The 22,138-nt window shown below is 41.7% G+C and overlaps 2 protein-coding genes across 5 annotated transcripts; one reads left to right on the forward strand and one right to left on the reverse strand.

Moving 5' to 3' along the window:
* Nucleotides 1–9,499: 9,499 nt before the first annotated feature.
* Nucleotides 9,500–14,217, forward strand: smim29 (small integral membrane protein 29). The gene is made up of 5 exons (XM_061735440.1): nt 9,500–9,580; nt 10,077–10,373; nt 10,529–10,554; nt 10,663–10,768; nt 12,792–14,217. The coding sequence occupies exons 2-5, from the start codon at nt 10,266–10,268 to the stop codon at nt 12,858–12,860; spliced, it is 309 nt and encodes a 102-aa protein (XP_061591424.1). The 5' UTR covers nt 9,500–9,580; nt 10,077–10,265; the 3' UTR covers nt 12,861–14,217.
* A 1-nt stretch (nt 14,218) lies between these two features.
* hmga1a (high mobility group AT-hook 1a) lies at nt 14,219–19,964 on the reverse strand. 4 transcript variants are annotated; one of them, XM_061735442.1, is made up of 5 exons: nt 19,820–19,964; nt 18,685–18,803; nt 18,076–18,156; nt 16,999–17,055; nt 14,219–16,326 (listed from the first exon to the last, which is right to left on the reverse strand). In XM_061735442.1, exons 2-5 carry the CDS (start codon nt 18,781–18,783, stop codon nt 16,270–16,272), a joined length of 294 nt encoding a protein of 97 aa, XP_061591426.1. In that variant the 5' UTR covers nt 18,784–18,803; nt 19,820–19,964; the 3' UTR covers nt 14,219–16,269. The 4 variants fall into 4 exon arrangements, with proteins under 4 accessions (XP_061591426.1, XP_061591427.1, XP_061591428.1 ...); XM_061735443.1 differs by lacking the exon at nt 19,820–19,964 and adding an exon at nt 19,561–19,683; XM_061735444.1 differs by lacking the exon at nt 19,820–19,964 and adding an exon at nt 18,992–19,141.
* Between the last annotated feature and the right edge of the window lie 2,174 nt (nt 19,965–22,138).

The following is a 22,138-nucleotide window of genomic DNA, read 5'->3' on the forward strand; positions in this document are numbered from 1 at the left end:
AAGCAAATATGGGAGATTTGTCAGATTGTTTCATCTCCGCTTATTTGGTTTCATCAGCATTAAATATTCGTGACACTCATGTGAATTTACATTTTTTTGTATTTTATTTTCACAATAACATTGGTGTTTAGAAGATGGGGAGAGCCCCAGTATGTGGCTTCCAGGCTGCAGCCAATCAGAGGCGCGTCCTGAGAGGAGGCATCGCCTCGACCTGAAACCCGCCCACACAGAGACGCACCGCAGGGGTTTGTGTCCTCTGGCTAACATCCACGGTACATCAGAAAGATCTGCTCACAAAACGGTGTTTGAAACACGTAAACGTTCCTTAAGTTACTAAAACGGCAACAAAACAACAAATAGTCACACGTGATCTTGACCAGGATGCCATCACAAGTCAGCGACACGCTGTCACGGCACGCTGTTCGCATCACCATTTTGTTATGAATGCGCTCCTAATGATGCTCTCCGCTGCAAAAAAAAAAGAAGACCCCTTTTTTTCTTTGCTTGCTTTTTTTTGCATGTTTTATTTTCATTTCTTAGAGGTACAACGCTCCCTGCCAAAGCTCCTCCACGTCCAACACTAACAAGGTTAAGATGACACGGTGACATGTTTTTATAGGGGGCTGAGAATCTTTGCAGAATAAACGCAAGCAAGTATTAACCAGCTCAATATTTGCACATGTATTCACTGACATCTAGTGGCTATCAAGGAGCAATGAAACATCCTCAAACCTGCTGCAAATATTTGATCCAACTAATGTGTTTTCTTCAACCAAACAAACAAACAAACAAATGAATAATGGAAACACTTGTATTATGCAAACAGTGTAGAATTGATCATAGTCAGGAGTGATATGCTTTGGAATCAACACAGTGGCTCTATATTTTTGTTATTCAAGAGGTTTTACACTAAAATGTTGACCAGTGTTATTTAATAATGAGGAGAAAGAGTAAAAAAAATGCTAAATGAGAAATACGACTGTGGATTAATACATCCTTTTTTTTGCAAAACCTCATGTAATCAAAAACATAATAATCTATCAGCAAGGATACCTCCTTAACTAATAGCAGCATGTGTCTCTTTACTTAACTCACAAGAGAAAATGTTAATTAGTATAAGTTACCTTCAGGAAGGTGAATTGTGAAAAGAAACACAAAGGCCAGATCTGTTTTGGAAGACTGTGCTGATATTTCAATTAGCTGAAATACAGAAAGGCAGGAAATATTGGAACAAGAACCATCTCATTAAGTCCACTAAGTCCATTTTTGGGGCACCTGTTTTTTTGAGCTCTTATCTAATGATACCTGCTGCAGCTAGGAATCAAAATGATAGATAGTGATAATTGGACTTATCTGTGGTGATTACTGGAAGTAGCATATTCACACTTTGCTCAATTCAAACAAAAGGCAGCTAATTTTATATAAACGCTCAATTAGGTCATGTGCTGATATCAGGGCTGCATCAAAAATGTATCTCCAGATATTGATACACCAGAACCCCGGATGTTTGACCCTGATAAATCCACATCAAACAATACCACAAATAGTTTTACTGGATCAGTCTGACCTACATGATTTTATGTCCCTGAATAGATGGACTCCTCCTCTACTGAATGAAAAAAACAAATCCATCAAAACTGTATTACTATTTAGTTTTTGGGTTTTTTTTTTACTCTGGTATAGATGACACATTTAGACTTACTTGAGTTGGTGTTTTTTTGGCCAACACTCCTCAGGGAGGGTTCTAATGCCCATACGAAACACCTCATCCTGCTTCCAGGTCAGATGCTGCTCGATTTGACATTTAAATAACTTTAACATAGATGGTTTGTTTCACTGATCTTTCTAAAAATATAATCAGTTAGACTGACAGCTCTCTAAACTTGTAAAATATTTAAATTTATACAGAGGTTTGACAGAAACAAATATCAGGTGTTATCTTAAACTCTATATCACCACCAAGATTTGGACATAATACCGCTAATACATGAAATGTAGGCAGTAGATATTTACTTTACCTTATAATATTAACTTAGATGTTTCTTTATGTTTTACTGATTAAAGCTTCAGTATATGTAATTACTAGAACTGTTGAAACATGACATTGCTGCAGGATTATCAGTTATTTCAAGTCATACTAATATGCCAAAAAGTAGTAATAAGAAAATAAAATATCTGGGAGATGTAATTTAGGGCTGAACTCAGCGACAGTGATCCCAGAGCATTTCCTTGAAAAAAGTGCCTGGCACAACAGTTACATGTGATTCCAAAGTTAACGCAATATCTTGACAACCCCCTGTCAATCAAAATGGCACAAACAAATGAAGTGTAAGATAACATTTGAATGAAAACACAGAAAGGTTAGTTGCTGTGTTTTGCTCAGTACAGTACTCAGTAAGGGGCCTGATGCTTTGTAGCGTATCTTCATTAGTGTAACCAACACAGAACCTGCTGGCACTTATTAAATACATTCTTTACTTTAAACTATAGCTCCTGATATATTACAGGGTTTCCTTATTTCAGACAGAAGTTTCCCTGAGGCATGAGAGCTTTTTTCCTGATCCCTGACAGAGGTTTATCTTGAGATGTGATGGTTTAAATCTGATGACTGAGACCGGACTGTGATGGCTGAGGATGTTCTACATGTACGTACTGTTAGTACTCCTCTTTGATTGGGACCAGAACACCGAACTGTGAAGCCTGAGCAACTTTAAAAAAAATCATCATAGTACAATATTATCCCTGCTTTGCTGTCAGAGTGCAAGTTTCTTCAAGTTTCTTCAAGTTTCTTCAAGCTTTCAGCCGTGACTGGATTTTATGACTTCGTCAGAGGTTTTGGAAAAAGAAACTCTGTTGGACAGCTGAGGCTCTTCTTACAGGCGTTCCCAGCAACACTATGAAAGCGGATCACATTCATCCATTAGATAAATGCACTAGTTCCCTGTGTATCCCACAATACATTTAACTATCTTATTTGTACCTTCCCGTACCTTATGGGGCGACAAGACCTTTCTGGTAATTTTCTGGTAACCTCCAACACTAAAGCAGCTTCTCGCGCCTTTGGATACCATATGACAAACCTCATCAATACCCTCATAAATATAGTAAATGAGGACTTAAATATGTTACCATTTACTGAGCTTTCCGGTAATTTGGACAACTAATTTTCTAGAAAAGCTGATAAATGTCAACACTGTAATAGTAACTTTGATTTGCTTAATTGTCCTAGTTAGGTGGGAAGAGGTGCTGTACTACTACTACTACTACTACTACTACTACTACTACTATTACTACTACTACTACTACTACTACTACTACTACTATTACTACTACTACTACTACTACTACTACTACTACTACTACTATTACTACTACTACTACTACTATTACTACTACTACTACTACTATTACTACTACTACTACTACTACTACTACTACTACTACTACTACTACTACTACTACTACTACTACTATTACTACTATTACTACTACTACTACTATTACTACTACTACTACTACTACTACTACTACTACTACTACTACTATTACTACTACTACTACTATTACTACTACTACTACTACTACTACTACTACTATTACTACTACTATTACTACTACTACTACTATTACTACTACTACTACTACTATTACTACTACTACTACTACTGTCATTTAGCAGACGCTTTTATCAAAGGCAACTTACATCTGAGAGAACAACACAAACAAGAAATCAGATAGGAAAATAAGAATCCTTTCAAAAACACGAAAATAACTTGTATATGTTTTTATTGAAGAAATACCAGAAGGATTTTTTTTGGGGTGACCACCTTTCACCTTAAAAACAGAATCACTTCTTCTATGTATGCTTGCGAAAAGGTTTGGAAGGAACTCGGCTCCAGACGTTTTGGAGAATCAACCGCATGTCTGTGGATGTCGGCTGCCTCACATCTATCTGTGTCCAAGACATCCCAGACAGTCTCAATGACGTTGCGATCAGGGGTCTGTGGGGTCTTACCATCCCTGCCAGGACTCCTTGTTCTGTCTTATGGTGACGATTACTCCTGATGACATTGGCTGGATGTTTGGGGGTGGTTTTTTTCCCTGCTCCTGAATCATTTTCGAGTAAATAAAATGCCTTCCTCGAAATGAAGCTGTGTACGTTTCGCAACACTGGGGACACTATAAATCCTGACTTAATCCCCAGCTCCATCCAAGCACGAAGACACCTCCGACATGCTTCACCTCGTTATTGTACCTCCCTCCAGTCCTGTTATGGACACACTGTCCTCTGCTGCAGCCAAATATGTCAAATTTGGAGTCATCAATCTAAAATAACCACTGCCATTTTTCTGCAACCCAGTTCTTGTTTTTGTGCATTTGGTTGCTTGTACTTATTTCTACATAAAAGTCATGGTTCTTTGACCACAATACTGCCCTGAAGATAATTTCTAGCAAGACTTCTTAGAAGTGTAAATAAGTGTACCTGGCTGCCACTGGTTTCTGCCAGTTCTGAGCTCCTAGTACTGCTTGTCCTCTAATTTCAAAGGTAAATAAACATTGTGTGTTTTTTTTATCTAAGTTTCCTTGTCTAACCACTTTGCCGTCACAATTGATCTACACATGACAGTCCATCACCTGGGGCACTGAGAGTCTCATATTGGGATGCTTTTTAGCGACTCGTCGTCTCCACTTGCACCTATAGTACCTGTGTTTTGATCTTATAAAATCCTGATGTCTGTCAGGTTGGGCCCCTAACATGCTGAGTCCATTACTCTATCTGAAGACGAGCTTGTAAAGCCACCTACCCCGCGATCTTCAGAATAAAATTAGCTGGTGATTATAATATTTTCTGGAGGGGTGAAGTCCACCTTCTGAGATGAGGCCCACAAACTGAGCCTGTACTGTTCTGCAAATAACCTAACACAAATAAAACAAGAGAACCTATTGAAAATCAGGAGAGGTAGTGGACCTTTTACTGTATTGCATCACAGTGTAGCATGCAGGCTGTTCAGCAGTTGATAAAACAGCTCTGTGGAGGTTATCAGCACAGTTCAATGACTTATTGGCTGCTCTCCTCAGTCACTCGAGGACACTGCTGACACCTGCAACCTCTCTATGGCAAAAAACGTGCTAAAAGAATATTCTCACTGCGATATCTATTTGATATCTGTCTGACCTCCTGGTCCAGGCAAGACAGGTCAATAAAAACATGCTGAAACAAATGACCGAACCGTTTCTTCCCAAAGGCCATACAATGGCTCAACAAACACGCCGTGGGGAGCCACGAGGCATATACAGATTCCGATGATTTACAAATCTCATAAACCCGTATTTTATTCAAATAAAAAACATATCAAATCCCCTAAGACAGTTTACCATTTCATGGAAAAAATTAGCTGATGGCAGCAAAAGATTTCAAAGAAGTTGGAACAGGGGGAACAAAAGGTTACTACTATTAATACTACTACTACTACTACTACTACTAATACTACTAATACTACTACCGTAGTAGCGACTTACATCTGAGAGAACAACACAAGCAAGAAATCCCATAGGAGGGTCCAGTTGGATCAGTGCTGGTCAGACTGCTGTAGTCCAGTTGGACACAGGAGCTGCAATGCTAGTGCTAGAGGATTATTGTTGTTGTTGTTGTTGTTGTTTTTTTCTCATTATTCAGCAAAACTAGTTTTTAAATTCACCATCATAATATCCTCTAGTGCCTGCAGCTTTCTCAGTGCTGAGTCATGCAAATCTTCTAACTCAATCTGATGAGCAGAGAAGTTTACTAGATGCAGGAATGCTCCTTAAAGAGCTGAGTATTTAGCTTGCTCTTAAAAGTAGGTACAGACCCTGCAGATCAGACAGAGTTTGGTAGGTCGTTCCAGCATCGGGGAACAATGGAGGAGAAAAGTCTGGCACTGGCTGTGGAGAGGGAGTGTAGCTCTGGATGAAGGAGTGAAGGTAGGCAGGAGCTGTTTGAGTAATTGTTTAGTAAGCCACCTACAGTGTACAATATCATCAAAAGATTCAGGAATCTCTGTGTGTAAGGGACAAGGTTGAAGGTCAAAACTGGATGCTCACATGATTTCTGGGCCTTCAGGCAGTACGGCATTAAAAACAGACATGATTCTCTACAGGGAATCACTGCATGAGCCCAGGAACACTTCCAAAGATCACCGTCTGTGAACACAATTTGTCATACAATCCACAAAATCAGTTTACTCATCTATCATGCAGAGAAGAAGTCATATGTGAACATGAAAACGCTGCCGTGTTCTCAGGACCAAAGCTCATTAAAAATGGCCTCAGGCAAAATGGTAAACTGTTCTGTGGTGTGATGAACCAAAAGTTGTTTTTGGAAACCATTGACGCTGCGTCCTGCAGACCACAGAGAAGAGGGACCATCCAGCCTGCTATCAACACAGTTCAACAGCTTCCATCTGTGATGTTATGGGGGTGCATGCGGGGCCATGGCGTGGGCAGCTTCCTCCTGGAAAGACACAGTCGGCACTGAAAAGTACAAAGAGGTTTTAGAGCAAGATCTGCTCCGCTCCAGACAACATTTCTTTCAGGGAAGGCCTTGCCTATTTCAGCAAGACAATGCTGAAACACATACTGCACTCACAACAGCATGGTATCCCAGGAGAAGAGGCTGGGTGTGGAACTGGTCACCAACGAAAACATTTGGAGCATCGTGAAATCAAAAAAGCCCAGGACTATTGAGCTGATAAAATCCTGCATCAGACAAGAATGGGTCAACGTTCCTCCCCAAAAACTCCAGCACTTGGTCTCCTCACTTCCCAGATGTTTACAGATTCTACACGATGGTACATCACCCTGTTCCAACATTTTGAGATATGTTACAGCCATCAAATTCAAAATGAGCTGATATTTTCCATGAAAAGGCAAAATGTCTCGGCTTCAGCATCTGATATGTGGTTTATGTTCTGTTGTGAATAAAAAGGCCCAGCAGAGACTGTACTTCCCCAGGATCCTCAGGAGGGAGAACATCACACAGAGGCTGCTGGTGTCCTTCTACCGAGCCTCCATCGAGAGAATTATGATGTACTGTATCTGCATCTGGTCCAGCAGCTGTACAGCAGCTCAGAGGAAAGACCTCCAGAGGGTCAGGACTCATCACCACTGCCCAGAAGATCATCAGCTGCCCTCTCTCCACACTGGAACACCTCCACCATGACAATAAAGATCTATCTATCTAAAATTTGTGTTCATGATATTTGCAAATCATACATTCTGTTTCCATTTACATTTGACACAGCACACCAACTTTCGGGGAACTTGGGCTGTACTTTTTTTTTTCCTTCACAAAAGTCCCTTTACTTAATAGAAATGAAATTTAGGAACGTTTGTTTCATGCTCGTTGCCTTTGTCACCATTACTGTGAAACATGGAACTGTAAATAAACTTAGCACAAAAAGTAAGGACATTTGTTTTTGGTTAATTATTTCTTGTTTGTAACAATGCTTCTTGCCTATAAATCTTATACTGTTGGAAGGCCAGTTTATTTCCCTTTTAAATGGTTACACATTTGTAAGGAACGTGTATTTATGGCATGAGCAGCAGAGCTGAGATGTGAAAGATTTGCCAAATCTTCTCTGCCAATGCTAAACAACTTTGAATCTTGTTTGCTATTTGGTGGATTGTATGACTGAAGTTTGAAGAAACAAAACATATTGGCAATTTTAACGATTTATCCATTAAACAAACAGGAGCCTCAGTAGCGTGTGGAAGAACCAAACACAGTCACAACAGCCTGGCACCTCCTGCTCACGCTGGTCACCAGCCTGGTCACACAATGCTGTGGGATGGATCCCACACTTCAACCAGCATTTGTCTCAAGTCAGCCAATGTGGTTGTGTTGGTCACTCTGGCACCAACTGCACACCCAAGCTGATCTCAAAAGTGTTCAATGGGGTTGAGGTCAGGACTGCTGGCAGGTCTCCATCCTCTCCTCTCCAAGTCCTGCAGGTAGTCTCTGATAAACCCCCTCTGTGTGGGCAAGTGTTGTCATCTTGGAGGATAGAGTTTGGTCCCAGAATGGAGATAAGGGATTGCTACTGGTTGCAGAATCTCCTCTCAATATCTCTCTGAATTGAGATTGCCTCCAACAATGACAAGCCTCGTTTTTCCAGTCAGGGAGATGCCGCCCCACGCCATCACATTGCCTCCACCACAAGATTTTACTCTAATGTGAACATAATCAGGGGTGCACACAAGCCGGGACTCCAGGTTTAGTCTACTGCACGTTTTAGATGTTTCCCTGTCTTCAACACACCTGATTCTAATCACTGGTCGTCATCAACATGTCATCAAGGTTTACACAACTCTGTTGGTGACACAGCCTTGTCTATCAGGGTTGTTTTGAGGCAGGGAAACATCTAAAACGTGCAGTAGACTAGCCCTGGAGTCCCGGCTTGTGTGCACCCCTGAACATAATGTTCCTCCACATATTCAGATTCCAGTGAACGTATTGCAAACACTAGTGCATAAGTCAATTGCAACAGCAAAATAAGCTGTTTGACATTGGCAGAGAAGATTTGGCAAATTTGTCATGGGCACAACCCACACACTCAGCTCTGCAGCTCATCCCACAAATGCATGTTCCTTACAAATGTTTTTAGTTTAGTTTATTTGGTCGATCAGTTTCAATTGATACAATACATTGCATTTCATTTCCTTTTGTAGGAAAGAAATTTAAAAAAATAGAAGTAAGGAATAAACCGACCAAAAGGTGTATGCTGAAGCCTAAGCTTATTGTGCCTACCCTTTTTAACTTTGTTTACTTCATAGTTGATACTAATACAACAAGGACAAAAAATCTACAACAACAAAAAAAACAGCAAGGTAAACACACATGCAAAACAAGAAGGAAGACAAACGTAAATATGACAGAAAAATCAAGTAAAAAACAAACAGAAGACGGATCTCAGAAAAACAACTAACAGAGAAAGTAAATAAACAATGCTTAGAGGAAACAAAAACAATCTCTAGAAGAGTGAAAACAACAGCAAACCAAAGACAAATCATTACATTTTTTGGTAGGCCTATATAAATATTATTATTACAACAACAATTATTCTTATTATGATAATCGTTTCATATAGTATGGAAAAAATAAATAAATAAATAAAAAAAAAAAAAATATATATATATATATATATATATATATATATATATATATATAGTTTTATTACACTAATGTTCTGTATCTTTCGATTATATTGGATTTATACATCGTTTTAAATTTATTTATTGAACATACAGTTTTTTAATTCATTATTTAGGCACCATTTACAAGGGATATGAACAAGCTTTCTAACGGTATACGACGATTTATTACCCAGAAACATTGTTACAATAAATAAATACTCGAGTCTACCAAAGACAAATGTCCTTACTTTTTTTGCTACGTTTATAATCCTGAAAACGACACTTATGTTAAAGAGGCTTTTATTTTGAAGGGCTCAGCTGGAGGTCACGCTGCTGCTGCTGCAGGCGGAAGTTTAATGCGCTGCTGCTGCTGCTGACACAAGCTTTCTGCTGGAGGAGTCTCCCAGAGGTGAGTTACAACTACCTACAATTCATGCAAAGCAAAAAGGACACCTTATATGCGTGGCTAGGTGTCGTCTTGGTCTTCAGCAGGACTGTCGGTGTGTGTTATTCACACCATGATGCAGCTGATTGTGGACTAGCGCAGTTAGCTGGTGGAGGCGGAGGAGGATGACAGTCACAGCTGCTGCAGCTTTAGGAAGCTCTCACTGATGCAAACTTAGGTTTTAATCCACATAATTTGCCTTAAAATAGAAGACTGTTTAAAAATGACCTTTTTAATCATCTGTCTGCAGCAAAGAGTCGCTTGCTAACACGAAATATACAGTTTGACTGTGTTGAATTGACCTCGTTAAACCCTTATTGTGTTGGTCTCTTTTAGTCAGGTCCTGTTCACATCGCATGTTTGCCCTTTTATAACCTTTTTGCAGCCATCGTGTGATTTTTGCAGGGTGTTGAAAGGCAGGTAATTGTGTGAACATTCTTTTCATTGCTTGTCCCCTCAGATTTGTCGCTGATTAGGGAGGCGGCGGGACCATGTGGGAGTCACATGAGCAGCGAGGATGAGGCGTAAACAAGGGGACAGCTCTTCTGCCTGGCTGCCTGAGAGAGGGCTCTAGAGAGGGCTTTAGAGAGGGTTTCCTGCTCAGGTCCTGCACCGGCTGCCCTCCGGCCCCCCACCGCTGCAGCTCACCATGAACAGCACCACCCAGCCCCCTGCCACCGTGGATGGGGCCGTGACAGTGGCCTACGTGCTGGTGCCCTTCTTCCTCATCACCATCACTGGGATCGCTGCTGCTGTGGTAAGTGGTTAGGTGGAATGTGTGGCATCGGATGACCCGCTCAGACGGATGCTGCTCAGATTTCTGGCTGTGTAGCGCACCGAGACTTCAAAAACTTGAGAAATCTTCCTGCACAGACTGCACGTTAACACCGATCATCTTATCTTCTCTTCCAGATATTGTACGTCCGTAGGAAAAGAAGGTGAGCCGTAACTATCTGTATTGATCTCTCGGCTCAGAGCGTCCCTGTTAAACTTGTTTGCCTCATTTCACTTGGTAAATCAGTAACCGCTGCTCTCTTTCTCGTCAGAATCGACAGGCTTCGCCATCAGTTGTTACCAGTTTACTCGTATGATCCTTCAGAAGAGCTCCATGAGGCCGAGCAGGAAATTCTGTGGAGAGAGGAGGACACGAGGGTAAGATGCACAAATATTTACTGTTCTCTCTGTGACGGGGTCACCTGCAAATGTGGAAATTGATTGTCACAACTGGGTGATAGGATCCTCAGCTATCTTTCATTTCTAAATCATGTTAAAGTGTGCGATTCTGTCAACACTGCGACCATTGAGTTCAGTAGTTCCTCAAAATGAGTTGGTTTCTTCCTCTTCCACATAGATTCACCCCTGCAACAGTTTAAGTACAAATATTAATAAGTAGTAATGTTGCAACACTATGTTTTTGCAAGCCTTGCATCTCTTTTACACCTTACCGCAGCTGCTTTTGGTTTTAATAAGATGGACAAATATTCAAGATGTCTTCTGTCAAAACGCAGGCTTGCTGTTAGATAATTGCACCAAACCCAAAGAAAGCTCCCTTAAAGACCACAAACCTCTCTGGGGGTTCAAATATTCTAATATTGTCTGTCTTTAAGAGGGTAGTAGTGGTGGCGTGTCCACTAACCGAAGAGTCTCAGAGTTTATCTCCGAGCCGTCATGGTCAAAATGTCCGTAGGCAGGACACCGAGCCCCACGTTGACCTCCTTTTTTTTAAAAACCAGCCACTAATGGGTCACAAACCGTTGTCATGGTGCCGGGCCCGAGCCCAGACGAATGGGAGGGTCACATCAGGAAGGACGCCCGACATAAAACATACAGCAGAACAGGATGATCCCCCAGAAAGAGGAAAGCAGGAACAGGTTGCTTTGCGTATTATCTGCCTTTAAAGGGGCTTATGGATCAAATGTTCCTGAAGATGAGTCTTCTTTTTTTTTATGAGGTCAGATTGTTAAATCTTCCTTCCTTTTCTTGATGCCATCTTTCTCATTAAAATAAGTTGGTAAGAATGAATGAATAGCCCAAATCTCAGCTATATAAACATATACTGTATATCACATTTATGTACAAATATTATACTTTTTTTTTTCAGTCGAAATAAATGAATTGCTGTGTCTAACAATGTATGCAGCTTATCTGTTCATGTATCATCTATTCCTTAATTATTCTGACCATGTGTTTATTTATATAAACACATATACATACGTGTATGTGTGTATGTATGTGCGTATATATATATATATATATATATATATATATATATATATATATACACATATACACACACACACACACAGTACAGACCAAAAGTTTGGACGCACTTTCCCATGTGTTTGAATGAGAAGGTGTCCAAACTTTTGGTCTGTACTGTGTATATAATAAACTTTCTAACATTTAATGGTTTTGATGACATAAAAGATGTCTTGTGTTTTAAGAAATAGGGAAAAAACGGATTACTAAACAAACAATTGCTGTTTCCTCCGGTGATATCTAAGAAAGCTGAGAAACTGCTTGAAACCATCATGAAATGTTATGTGCATTTGCATCATGGTATAAATTGATTGCTTCTACCTACTTGTCACGCTGGATTGTGGGATACTTGTAGTATATAATGATGAATATAATAATATAATGTTATGTATATAAGAAGAAAATGTTTCATTGAAAACGTCCTCAAACATTTGTCAGCACTCCAAACTGGCAGATGTAATATTTAAATCAGAAGTTAGTGAGTAGTGAGCAGGTTCAGCCGTTTTCTCTCCTGTGCCACAAACGTGATTCCTGCACTGACTCCTGAGAAACGCCAGGTGGCACTATTGCTGCGTCCAAACTCAGGAAGTTTTACTGTTCAGGTAAGGTGATGTTTGCAGTCAGCTTTGATTTCAGTTTCCTAAAATGTATTCTGCCCCTTTTTATTTTCTTTTTTTTTTTAAACCAGTCATTCAAACTATTGACCTGAAGTTTATTTCGATTTCTTTCCTAAGATTATAAATTAGTAAATCCCACATAGGTCAACTTCTATTTTCTACCAGTGACAAAAATCATTGATGTTTAATCCATCCATTCCTTGTTCTTTACCCAACCCATCCCCTCCAGGGTCCTGGGGACTGCAGCATGTCCCGGATGTCATTAATCTAAACTTTTCTTGCGTGTTTCTTGGTTTCAGATCATTCAGAGTTGGGCTCAAAGTTATCAGCAGAAGCGTCCTCTTCTGGCCAAAGATGTGAATGCATGACGACGGTGAAGCCCAGCGGGGAGAGTATTGGAGAATGACGGGACAATCTTCTCAGAAATCAGTCATCTTTTAACTCACACTCACCACTATCCCTGTCTGTGCTCCTTTTTTGCCATTTATCCCTGAAAAGCCCTTTATTTGTCCTGTGTTACATGCAGATCGATTGCTCATCCGTGCAGTTCTGATGCCAAACCTGCATGCCTCTGACTTATTTATTTGAAACTATTTATACGACATGTTTTTAGTGTGGTAGTTGATAACGTCAGAGTCCCAGAAGGCAGGAGATGCAGGCTCACACGCGTTGAGTCTCTTGTTTACATTGATAATGCTGTGGATGACATGTGGTAAGAAGCGTTGTTCCTGTGGGTTGCAGTAGGCATTTCTGCCGATCGTGAGGCGCTGCCTGTGTTCAGTGTGGTGAGACTATGAATGTTGTTGCACTAGTTTATAAAACAAAACAAGCCTGTTCGGGTTGGTTTTGGTGCAGGGGTTGTTTGCGTTACTGCTTTGTTTCGGTGAAACTGATCGAGTGCGAGTGGGCTCCCAAGACCAGTTTTGTTACCTTTTTGGTTTCCTTTCGAGTCACATGTTTGAACAGCTCTCCTTCATTTTTAAGTTGCCTACAGAATTAAAGTAGTTACCTTGGAATGCACTTTCTTGTGGTTTTGCCAGACCCTGAGACTTATTAATGGCTTGAAATGCCACATTTAGACATAAACAGCAACTTAGACTCATCTCTTTAGCCATGACTAGTGCCCAAAGCATGTCCTGTCTATAAGGCACGGCAGCAGTGAAGTTACTTGTGAGTAATCTGTTAAGATGAATTCCATTGATCTGACTGTATCAGGCGCTCAGGAAACCTGTTCTTCCCCCTCGTGTAGGAACTTCAGTTTTATTGCCTTGCTTTCGCTGAATGTAAACCAAGTGGTTGAATAGAAGTACTACTGAACAGAGAATTTTATAGATGCATCACATGTATTGGTGCTTGAGTATACCGTAATTCTCTGGACCCAGAAATATGAGTTTCTACACATGGGATTTTTTTCAAAATCTAAAGATGAAATATGTAATTCTTAATTTAATCTGTGCAAAAAAAAAAAATCAGGATTGCTTTTTGTGTTGAATATTTTTGTACCAGGTGGCACTTGTTGAGGAAACTACTGATGTAAATGGCAAATGCAATATTGGGAGCACCGGTACAAAGTTTTTCTCCTTTCAGATTCAGTTGTACAGTTGCTTTAAGATTAAGGATGTTGAATAAAAGTTGACCACTTTTTTTTGTTTTCTGAGCTGCATTCACCATTTCCACTAACCCTCAGATGAAGTTTGTAATAAACGGCACTTGTGAAGAAAAAAAAAGACAAAGAAAAATTCTCTTTATTGACCATTTCCGATACAAATTGTAGGGCACCATAGAAATATAGACATTGTACATTTATATATGTGTACATCAAAAAAAAAAAATCCCATCCTATTGAGTTTACAGTATATAAATCAATAGATGCATGTTGTTTCTATGTAAAATGATACTGAGTAGTTGAAAGGATTGAAAAGGACAAAAGAAACAAACAAAAACGAACTGATGATAATGAGAATGTCACGGGTGGCTGGGGGTGGTGGTAATGCCAGACGAATGGCAGCCAACAGAACAGTGAGAGGAGCGCCCAGTCTGCACACACGCACACACACACAAACACACACTTGTCCATGAAAAGAAAAAAACTTTGAACCAACATTTCAGTGCACCAGAGGATATTTTTTTTTTTCTTTTTAAAAAGGATAAAAACACACTTGCTAATCTACCACAGTCATCGAACACAGTCGTCAAGCTGACAGGTCTCCCTGACTTTCTTCACACATTACAAAAAAAAAAAAACCTGTCTGCAAGCTGCGATTATGAACGAGCCCAAAAAAAAAAAAAAGCGTATGCACGCAATCACACTCAACATCTTCAGATACCTTGTTACAGTTGGGTTAAGAGGAAAAAGAAAGTCATAACAATTTCAACTCATGCCAAAAAGTTACACCACAAAAAAAAAAAGACAGACGGACACAACTAGTTAAATGCAATCATATGGTAAAGTAAGCTGTTGAGTGAGGTATGAAGTCCCAGGCTTTGTGTGGCCTGTTTGCAGTTTTCCGGGTTCTGTAACTGAGGTTGTAGCAGCTTAGGTTTGTGGAAAAACCCAGTTAAGTGGACTGTGACTGCGGGTTCCCTGACACTTTGAAGACACGAGCATTTTTGTTTCTGTAGCAGACGGCATACGACAAATCTTAAGAGGACTAAGAAAAGTTTAGAACGGTGCTATGAAGTGACGAGACTGACGACGTTGGGTGAAGCAGTGAGAGTCCAATGGAATGGAGGGAGAGAAATATATACACACATACGGGCACGCACGCACACACACACACACACAAGTACAGCCCTGTCGGATAGCAGTGCCACCAACTATCCACTACTACAATCGAACTTCTTGTTTGACTAATTGCGGTTTGCCTTAAGTGATTGAGTATTTAGAAAAAAATACAGGACCGAGTGAAGACAAAGAAGCCAATGTAACAGCATTCGTAAAAGCTCCCTGAAGAAATGACACTGATGACTTTCAGGCTAGAACTCTGCCAACACTCCTTTAAAAACACATACCGAAGAGAATCGAGTTATAGGAAAAAGCAGCACACTTAAAAAATAAAGATGCGATTTTGAGGAACAAAAACCATCCGATCAGAAGATTCTGATGTCCAACAGTACACTACCATCTCCACACTGCACCGGGGACTGAGAGCCATCGCTGAACCTAAACTGTCCTTAAAACAGAAAAAAAACGTGGGTGTAGACGTCACGATCCGGGCCACCAGACATGGAACAGACATTTCTACCATCAGTCACCCCATCCTAAACACTGAAGCTCAACTCCATCTATGATATGACGCAAAGGACACGTTAACCACTCGAACAAAACAGAAAAAATATATAGCAAATGGGTAAAATTCACCTTTGTCCAGTAAAAAAAAAAAAAAAAAAAAGAGGATGCCCCACCATCTCAGATGCAGGTACAACTAATAACATTAAGCAGAGAAAGTATCCTAAAAACCATTTAGGGGAGGGGAAGAAAGAAAAAAAAAAACCATGTCCAGACTCCGCAGAGCACACTTTGTCCAGTATAAGAGACTTTTGATACATGACATGTAGAGAAAAGGGCCATTATCATTCATGTTATTCTTAAAACTATGTTTGAACAAGTCCTTTCTATCCAGTGCTGCTGCATGATAAATGTACTGTGTTGACCCGCCTTTGGTTAAGGGGGGCTTTGTCGTGAACAGTGGTCATGTGGTGGCACTGGTGTTGGAGATACAGCCCACTTCTGGTTAACAGTAAGTCAGTATGTTGAGTGAGGTAGCATGCGCTGAATTACTGGTCCTCTTCCTCCTCTTCCTCCTCGGATGACTCTGCCTTTTCTTCCTTCACCTGTGACAGAAAAACAGAGTTATGCTCCAGTGTGACAGCCCCTCCCCTTTCCCCACTCCAAAATATCCCTAAACACTAGCATGAAATAAATGAATCTTGGAGAAACCGCAGTGGCACGCAAAACCCCCCTGGGAAGGGTGAAGCATCTGTAGTGAAAAGTGAGTCATCGCTGTTGAGTCACAGTGAGGCATCCTGCCTTTCGCTCCACACACACTCGCCCTGCCCGAGATATTCATTCATAAAAACGGTTTGGGCCAGCAGGGGGAGGGGAGGAAACCGTGGGTCATTCCTCTCTGTGACTAATGCAATTCAGATATCTTTTTTTAAAGTACGCCCTAACCGCTCGCGCATGTAGCAGAATGTTACTACAAAACCGCAATGTCTTCCCGGGGTCAACACATGCCGTTTGAGGTCTGGCACGGGAACGAGCGCTCCGGCTAAGAATACTTCCTATATTCTAGCATAAGCGGGCTGAAGACTTCAAATAAACAAGTAGTCGCTCCGAGGGACCACGAGAACCAAAATAGTCAATGAATTAAAAAGCGACTGCTCTGGGGGGAAGGGAATTAAGAAAATGCAATTCCGCCCTGCAGACAGTCATACCAATCATAATTCAATTGGAGGGGAATAGTTGAGCAAATGTGAGGACTCGTGTGTTGCCGGCGCTCTTACCTCCTTCTTAGGTCTTCCCCTGCGTTTCCCCCCTGCAGATGGGGCTGCTGTTGCCCTCTGTGAAAGGAAAACGGCACAAGGTCAACGGGGCGATCACACGCTCTGCAACTCGCTGAGCTGCAGCCAAGAGTTTTCAAGTACCAAAACTTCTGCTGTCATTCTATTTTTGTTTTTTTTCCCCCCTGCTTCTACAGAGACCCTACCCCCGGCCTCCAGTAGATGGCGGCCGCGCCTCTGCAATGCAATAGAAAGAAAGGGGGCATTGGGTTCATTGGCTATTATCTGGAAGGCCGACAGGAACTGCACACAGGGCACTCCAGTTCGCTGGCCACCTGGTCTGAGGCTCAGAGACAGCTGGTGAAACTGAGCGGAGACACAAGCCCTCGGCAGCTCGGCCCCTCGCCTCCAAACCTATATCAGTACGTGCGTGTGCGTCCTGAACTCCCTCCATCGCTCCCTTTCCCATGCATAGCAGTGGAGATAGAGAACACGGGGGAGGTGGAGGGCCGGGGTGAGGGAGAAAAAAAAAAAAATCTGATGTTGCTATGGAGACAACAGGCGGAGAAGAACTAGGGCTGTGTGCTGGTCTGGGGGCGGAGGGGTGCTTAGTGTCAGCTTGGAAACAGTCTGGCGGCCTTTGCACCTGCAAGGCACTCTTACGCGACAAGCTGCAGGAAGCTGGGGGGCAGGAAGTACAGGATGAGCATCCCCCTCAATAAAAAGAAAAAAAGAAGGCAGTAAACCAAAGTTGTTTTCTTTTTTTTTGTTTTGTTTTCTTTCAACGGCGGACTGGAGCCGGGTGTATTTCTGACACCTGGAGGAGGAAGCCACCAAACTGTAGCCAATAAATTTATCAAATAGTAACAGCTTGACGTCCCTTTAAAGGGGAACAACTTTAGCTGTTGCTACAACCGTAAAGCGGCGCATGGTGTTGAAACAGGAAAGGGTTTGCAAGAAAAAGATGGGACAGCATTTGCAATGGGGGGCCGACTACGTCGTCCTCCACGCTGCAACCCCTCCACCTTAGGATGCTGCACTAGTCTCTGCAGGGGGAAAACAACAACAACCATTACTCACTTTGCCCTTGCCCGATGCCTTGTTCTTGCTGCCCTTCGGCCGCCCTCTGGGCCTCTTTGGAGTCGGGGATCCACTGGGTTCCTGAAAGATCACACAAAATCATAATCACCATCACAGAAAAGCACGTGGAACTGACTCGACACGTACGTCAACACGGCGATTCGCCGAAAAAACTCAGAAACCCAAAACAGCATGGCACAGAAAAACACTCACACCTCTCATAATAGTTGCAGTACATTTCAGCGCTCGTGCGTCTCATTCATGCGTCACTTGTGGTTGTGTGCCGTGTCATGGCTGACCTGCCCGCTGTTGCACATCTACCATGTTTACAGCCGCGGCTCTTAGCAACGCAGCCATTCAGCAGCAACACACGGCCGGCTGACTGACATGTATATGAGACACTCTGCTATGTCATCCATTACATAGGGAGGGGATGTGGTTTGGGGGGGGGAGGGGGTTCAAACTCCTTCAAAGGTATTGAGTTACTGGACGTGCAAGTTTTGTTGCAGCACTGGCTGCAAGGGAGGTGGATGAAGGGCTGTTTGGGTCCCTGTAGTCCCCATTACACAGTAATCCCCCGACATAACATGAGGAAACAGCAGTACTCACGTCGGAGACCTTGGCCTCGGGCGTCTTGCGGGGTCTTCCACGCCCTCTCTTCTCTGTCGCCTCCTTGTCTTTCGGTGAGACTGTCCCCTTGTCGCTCATGTTTGCTCAGGTTTTCAAACCTATGGAAAAAACAGAAGGGGGTTGGGTGGGGAGGGAGAAGGGAGAAATCACAATGTTAGGTCTATCTTTGCAAGATGAGGCGTCGAAATTGTACCCGGCACACGCGGTAGGAAGTTAACCGGCTACCCAACTCCGGGTGATCGCCAGAAGGAGGAAAAACAAAAGCCCACGAAAATAAACCACCGACCTAAACCGAGCACCGCTTTACGCGCTAAACTCGATTAATCCGCGCTTATTTCCCAGGTCTATTTCTGTCCCGTCAGCGCTGCATTACACCCGCCGACGTGCTGCACGGACAAGACACGGAACCTGGCTGCACGATGCTGCACAAGAGAGAGGGGGGAAAAAAAGGAAAAAGGAGTCTGCACCGAAGAGCCTCCTTCCTTCGCCCGTATCTCAGCGATAGCGAGGCCCCGCTCGCCCGAAGCTCTCGTGTCCGACGCTCGGGCCTGCACCTGAAGCCCACACCGCGGCCGCCCAGCACACAATGGCTGCTGTGTGCTCGCCCGCACACACACGAACACACACGCACACCGGGGTGAATGAGTGCTCGAGCTGGGCTCATTCTCTCTCACTCCATTTCTCACTTAATTTCTCAAATGCGACATAAAATACGAGCAAAGTTGCAACGAGAGCAGCTTTATGTGTTAAACGCGTGCAGCGCTCCGACTACAGACGCGTTCAGGTCCGTCCGTCGACCACGTGAATCAGCGCGCTTCGCCTCGTCTCCGTCCCCCCTTTTCCCCCTAAACTCACCCGTTTCCCCTCGTTTATTCGCCCCCACGTCCCGAAATGCGAGCAGGATTGTTTGGTTTAACCCGGCTGAGTCGCACCGTGTTGCAGAGCCCCGCGCTGGTCTATAGGCTACAGCTTTTAGTCGTCAGAAACACACAAGCCCGCCCATTTAAAACCCCAGCGCATGCAGCTCCGCCAGCAGCTTTCAGCCACTAACCGGGGGGAAATGTCCGACCTTTAAACACGAGGCGGATAAACTTTGAGGTTTTTTTTTCCTTACCAGCAGGATGAGGAGTTCGTCCCGAGCGTGTCCTATATGAAGCACGTGTGCCGCGTCTCGTGCAGATAAAGGAAAAAAGGCGCCAGCCAGAAGGAGGTTTGGGGCATTTTAAAGAGCCGCCCTCCTGGGAGCCGCAACACTGGAGGGCGGAGATATGATAAATGGGCCACCAACCTCCACATCCAGCTCCTCTTTTTCTTTACATTTTCCAGGTTGGAGCAACAAAACTCCAAACAGATGTGTGAAAGTCGCACCATAAAATGACAGAAGGTGGAAAGTAACTTGGGGGGAAAGAAAAAAGCAGAGAAGAGAGTATTAGTGGTGTGTGTTGAGAATGGGATGCATTAGGTGAACAGTAGGCCTGCATTCCAGTCTGCACTGTAATGGAGGCTGAACTATGACCTCCCCCAATGTAAACAGCAGCCTTTAAACTGCAGCCTCTTCACTGCAGCGGCCACAGCACTCCACTCAAACACTCAAACATTTCACATGTTTTACCTCACATTCCACATGATTAAAGTGCTCTTGGAGTATTGAAATAAAAGCTGTGGATACGGAACTCATTTTAATCTATTTTTAAAATTGTACAAATTGTAATTAACCGATCGCATAATAATTAAAGTGTAACGCTCTAACAAAATAGGGTTGTTTGAATAATGCAGTGAGATAAAACAAACATCGGTCGTCAAATATAGCAGAGGGTTTGAATTAGGACTAAATAATACATTTAGTACACTTTTAGAAACAACACAAATTTTCTATAGCCAAAGATATTTGTTTTGTTATTTTGTATGCTTTTTTAGTACATGTAATATTATAATCCATTTGTGAAAAGTTAAAGTCCATATATATTTTTAAAAAAGACTGGGCAACAAGTACAGAAATGCTGTTAAAAGATACATTTTAAGGTTATTTGAAGAAAACGGCTATATTTTTTTATGGATTTTGAAGATTATAAAAAGTTACATATTTGTCTTCTATTGATGCTTTTAGTTATTAAGTGTTAGCATTTTTATTGGTAAGAATTTTGATAAAAATAAGACCTTTTATTAATTTCATACTTGCTTAGTAAATGTGTCCTAATTGTAACCAGAAGTGAATTTTGTGCGTCCCATTATTTCACCATCCTCGCTTGTGTTTAGCTAGAGTAAATATAGACATTTTAAACACAAGAATAGTTTTTCCGATGTGAATGATAATAATTTAAAAAACCTGTATGAAAACTACATGATATTAAAAAAACAAAGTATTGCATTACTCCAGCTGAAAACTAAAAAAACGTAAAATGAAGACGATCGCATGCATTTTATGCTCCTGTTCTTTGTAAACTGCTCCTTCCAAGTGGGTTTTGCAGTTTTTTATTACATCATTTGAACTTTTAAAAGAGGCAGTAATATATTTGGAATTTATAAAAGATGTTATCTCAGCTTCAGTAGAATTATTCTACTAAAGGACAGGAAAAGGTTGTAAAACTGCAAAACCCATGCTAAAAGCCTAGGAGCAAAGTAAACAGGTCATACTACATTTTTCTGTTAAGACAAAGCCCACTTTTGTACTCTTTTGTATACTAAAAAACCTTAAAAAAAAAAACAGTTTTAAATAGTGACGTAATTTCAGTTAGCTACAGGGTTAAAATAAATAACTAAATGATGGTGCTGAGAAAAGCAGGATCAATGGTAATACAGATTCCTGGTGGTGTTGCTGTGAGTCTCTGGAGGGGTTTCTCTTCACCAACAGCAGCTTTGAAATATTCTGGAGGAATATTTACACAAATCAGTGCAACATTCACATCCGATTTCTTGTAGAGACTAAGCAGCAAGCTCTAACCCCCCCAGCACACATGAGTTTGTGTGAATATGTGCGCCGGTGAGAGTTTCTTGTACCCTGCATTGGTATTGTGGAAACATCCAGATATAAATGGTTGTTCCAGCTGATCTCCAAAGGGAAACACTCTGACGCAGAGTGCATGTGTGAACAGCAACCGTGGGGAAAGTTATGTGAGAAAATGGCAGAAAACGGCAGGAAAAGACCCATTTTTGGGATCTATTAGTCAACGAGCCCACGAAAGATACCACCATATTTAACAGAAAAATATAAACCTATTGATATTAAAAAACTTTGCAATAAACATGTTCTGCAACGGTAACGACTGGAGCCACAAAACAGCAGTTTTCCTGATGTTGGTTCACAAGACATTAGTAACAAAATCTGCATTTGTTTAAAAATATTTATGTTTAATTTGTGTTTTATCAAACATGTTAATGTACTTTATTTTATTGATGCCCTTGAATTAAGAATTACTCTGAACTTTTCTCTTTT

The sequence above is a fragment of the Cololabis saira genome, chromosome 12 (assembly GCF_033807715.1).
Source record: "Cololabis saira isolate AMF1-May2022 chromosome 12, fColSai1.1, whole genome shotgun sequence".
Lineage (NCBI taxonomy): Eukaryota > Metazoa > Chordata > Actinopteri > Beloniformes > Belonidae > Cololabis > Cololabis saira.

Excerpts from the sequence above, each read along its gene's own strand:
- smim29 (XM_061735440.1), top strand. The coding sequence starts at position 10,266 with ATGAACAGCACCACCCAGCCCCCTGCCACCGTGGATGGGGCCGTGACA. Across the intron at positions 10,374-10,528 it reads CTGGGATCGCTGCTGCTGTG|ATATTGTACGTCCGTAGGAA; the intron begins GTAAGTGGTTAG and ends CTTCTCTTCCAG. Across the intron at positions 10,555-10,662 it reads TACGTCCGTAGGAAAAGAAG|AATCGACAGGCTTCGCCATC; the intron begins GTGAGCCGTAAC and ends CTTTCTCGTCAG.
- hmga1a (XM_061735442.1), bottom strand. The coding sequence starts at position 18,783 with ATGAGCGACAAGGGGACAGTCTCACCGAAAGACAAGGAGGCGACAGAG. Across the intron at positions 17,056-18,075 it reads AGGCATCGGGCAAGGGCAAA|AGGGCAACAGCAGCCCCATC; the intron begins GTGAGTAATGGT and ends TTCCTTTCACAG. Across the intron at positions 16,327-16,998 it reads GGGGAAGACCTAAGAAGGAG|GTGAAGGAAGAAAAGGCAGA; the intron begins GTAAGAGCGCCG and ends TTTCTGTCACAG.